We start from the raw sequence: 2,409 nt of genomic DNA, 5'->3' as shown, positions 1-2,409 counted from the left end.
CTGGGTAATTGTATGAATCTTTTAAAGTGCCTAACACAGTATTTGAATGATTGAATGAATGAACAAATAAGAGGCATTCATTAAGTGGTTATTATGGGCCAGGTACTTTTCTAAGCTCTGGGAATACAGAGACAAGCAAGCAAGACAGTTCCTGCTTTGAAGGGGAAAATGACACAGAACTGGGAGTTAGAGGGAGGGGTGTGGGGACAGAGGGATGGAGAGAAGCATCAAAGCTTCGGGATGGCTGGGAAGTTCATAGTGGGCCAAGGACTTGCCTAGATAAGGTAAAAGCAGATTATTCAAAGCCTGAAGGTCTAGAGTACAATTTTTGGTTAGAGGAGGAGGCCAGACTGGAAGGAACAAGGCTCAGAGATGGCTGGGAATGGTTCAACTTTGTAAACAGTAGATGCTCACGAATTGTGAAATTAATTATTCATCCAGTCCAGAAGCTTCATAAGGTTGAGAAGTGAAAGGGACCATGGGGATCATTTAAGCTGATCTTCCTATTTTATGGCAAAGGAAACTGAGGTTCAGAGAAGGGAGTAACTAGCAGAGATTACTCAGTAAATGACAGAGGTGGGTATGATGTGGGTCCTCTGACTCCAGAGTTGGTGCTCCCACACCCTCATCCCACCATACTACCTAATCCCCATTGTTTCATCTCTGTTATGGAAATCCAGTGAATCCTCAGATCCCCCTGTGGGTTGGTATACAGATGGGTGGAGAACAGACATGATGGCCTATTCCTGCCACAAAAGTAAGTGTGCTGCATTGGCTCTTGAGTCACATGACTACAGCACAGTGCCTGGCACACAGTAAGTGCTTGATAAATGTTTATTTGTTGATTGACTGATTCAAATCCTACCTCTGACACCTACCACCTTTATGACTTCAGACAAATATTTTTGCCTTCCTGGGCGTCAGCTTCTCTGTAAAGTGAAGGTTTGGGGCATGGCCGGACACCTGGCTCCTGAATACTATTCGCCCCCGCCGGGCGGTGGCGGGGCTGGAGGGTCCGAACCTACGTGGAAATGGCCCGGCTTTCAAGGCCCACCCGGTGGGGCCGGGACAGGACTGAGACCCGACGGCTGGGGAATGGCCCCGTACCACCCCTTGTACGATATGTGGGGAGGAGGTGTCTACTGTGAACCTCAGCCCAATATGGGAGTGATGGCTCAGCCTGCTCAGGAGATCGCGGTCTCCGACGGCGATACAGGTCCCGGGGTAGAGAGCCCTTCCGAGGACAATTCCCCAGAGCCCGCCGCTACAGCTCCTGTCACCAAGATTGAGCCGGTGGAGAGTGGAGACGAGCAGCCACAGGAGACCCCTTCCCCAGAGGAACTGGAGCAGTTTGCCAAGGAGCTAAAGCGGAAGAGGATCACTCTGGGTTATACCCAGGCTGATGTGGGCATAACCTTGGGGGCTCTGTTTGGCAAGGTTTTTAGCCAGACTACCATCTGTCGCTTTGAGGCACTACAACTCAGGTTCAAGAACATGTGTAAGCTCAGACCTCTGCTACAGAAGGGGCTAGAAGCAGCTAATGACAATGACCACCTTCAGGAGCTTTGCAAGGCTGAGACAGTCCTTCAGCAAGCCAGAAAGAGGAAGCGTACAAGCATGGAGAACGAAGTTCGGGGAAACTTGGAGAGCATGTTTCTCCAGTGCCCCAAGCCCACACTTCAGCAGATCAGCAATATTGCCGAGGAGCTGGGACTTGAGAAAGATGTTGTCCGGGTTTGGTTCTGTAACCGGCGTCAGAAGGGCAAGCGCAGCAACAGCAACTCACCCCGAGAGGATTTTGAAGCAGCTGGGTCCTTCCCTGGGGGACCTATGCCTTTCCCCCTAGCTCCCGGCCCTCCTTTCAGTCATCCTAGCTATGGGGGCCCTCATTTCACTACTCTTTATTCCCCAGCTCCCTTCACAGAGGGGGATGCATTCTCCCCTCTCCCTGTTTCCTCTCTGGGCTCCACCATGCATTCAAGCTGAAGGGCAAGCCCATCCTTGGGCAGAGGAGGTGAGAGAATAGAGAGATGAGGAACCCAACAAATTGTTTTCAGGTCTAGGAGTTGGTTGACTGAGCTCTCTATATCCAGGGAGTATTAAGGAACAGGGAAGGATGGAACCAAGATTTCAGATATTCATAAACAGATTTTTGAGGGAAATAGGTGGGAGGGAAATTAGGAAGTTTGTTGCTTGTTAGTTCCACATCTCTTTCATCTCCCAACTCTTAAATAAAGCAATCTAAAGCAAGTCTAATCGAATCAAAGCCCTGAAAATATTTAAAGACCTGTCTTGTGTGTCCCCCATGTCTTCTCCAAATTAAACATCCCTAGTTGCTTCAAACCATTCATTATATAATAACTAGCATTTGTGTGTAGCACTTTAAGGTCTGCAAAGAGCTTTTTGATT

General features: G+C 49.0%; 1 protein-coding gene across 1 annotated transcript; it reads left to right on the top strand.

Moving 5' to 3' along the window:
• Window positions 1-951: 951 nt before the first annotated feature.
• Window positions 952-1,986, top strand: LOC122751984 (POU domain, class 5, transcription factor 1-like). The gene has a single exon (XM_043999250.1). It carries the CDS (start codon window positions 952-954, stop codon window positions 1,984-1,986), a length of 1,035 nt encoding a protein of 344 aa, XP_043855185.1.
• Window positions 1,987-2,409: the final 423 nt, after the last annotated feature.

The sequence above is a fragment of the Dromiciops gliroides genome, chromosome 3 (genome assembly GCF_019393635.1).
Source record: "Dromiciops gliroides isolate mDroGli1 chromosome 3, mDroGli1.pri, whole genome shotgun sequence".
Taxonomy (NCBI): domain Eukaryota; kingdom Metazoa; phylum Chordata; class Mammalia; order Microbiotheria; family Microbiotheriidae; genus Dromiciops; species Dromiciops gliroides.
This window is presented reverse-complemented; position numbering and strand designations above follow the sequence as displayed.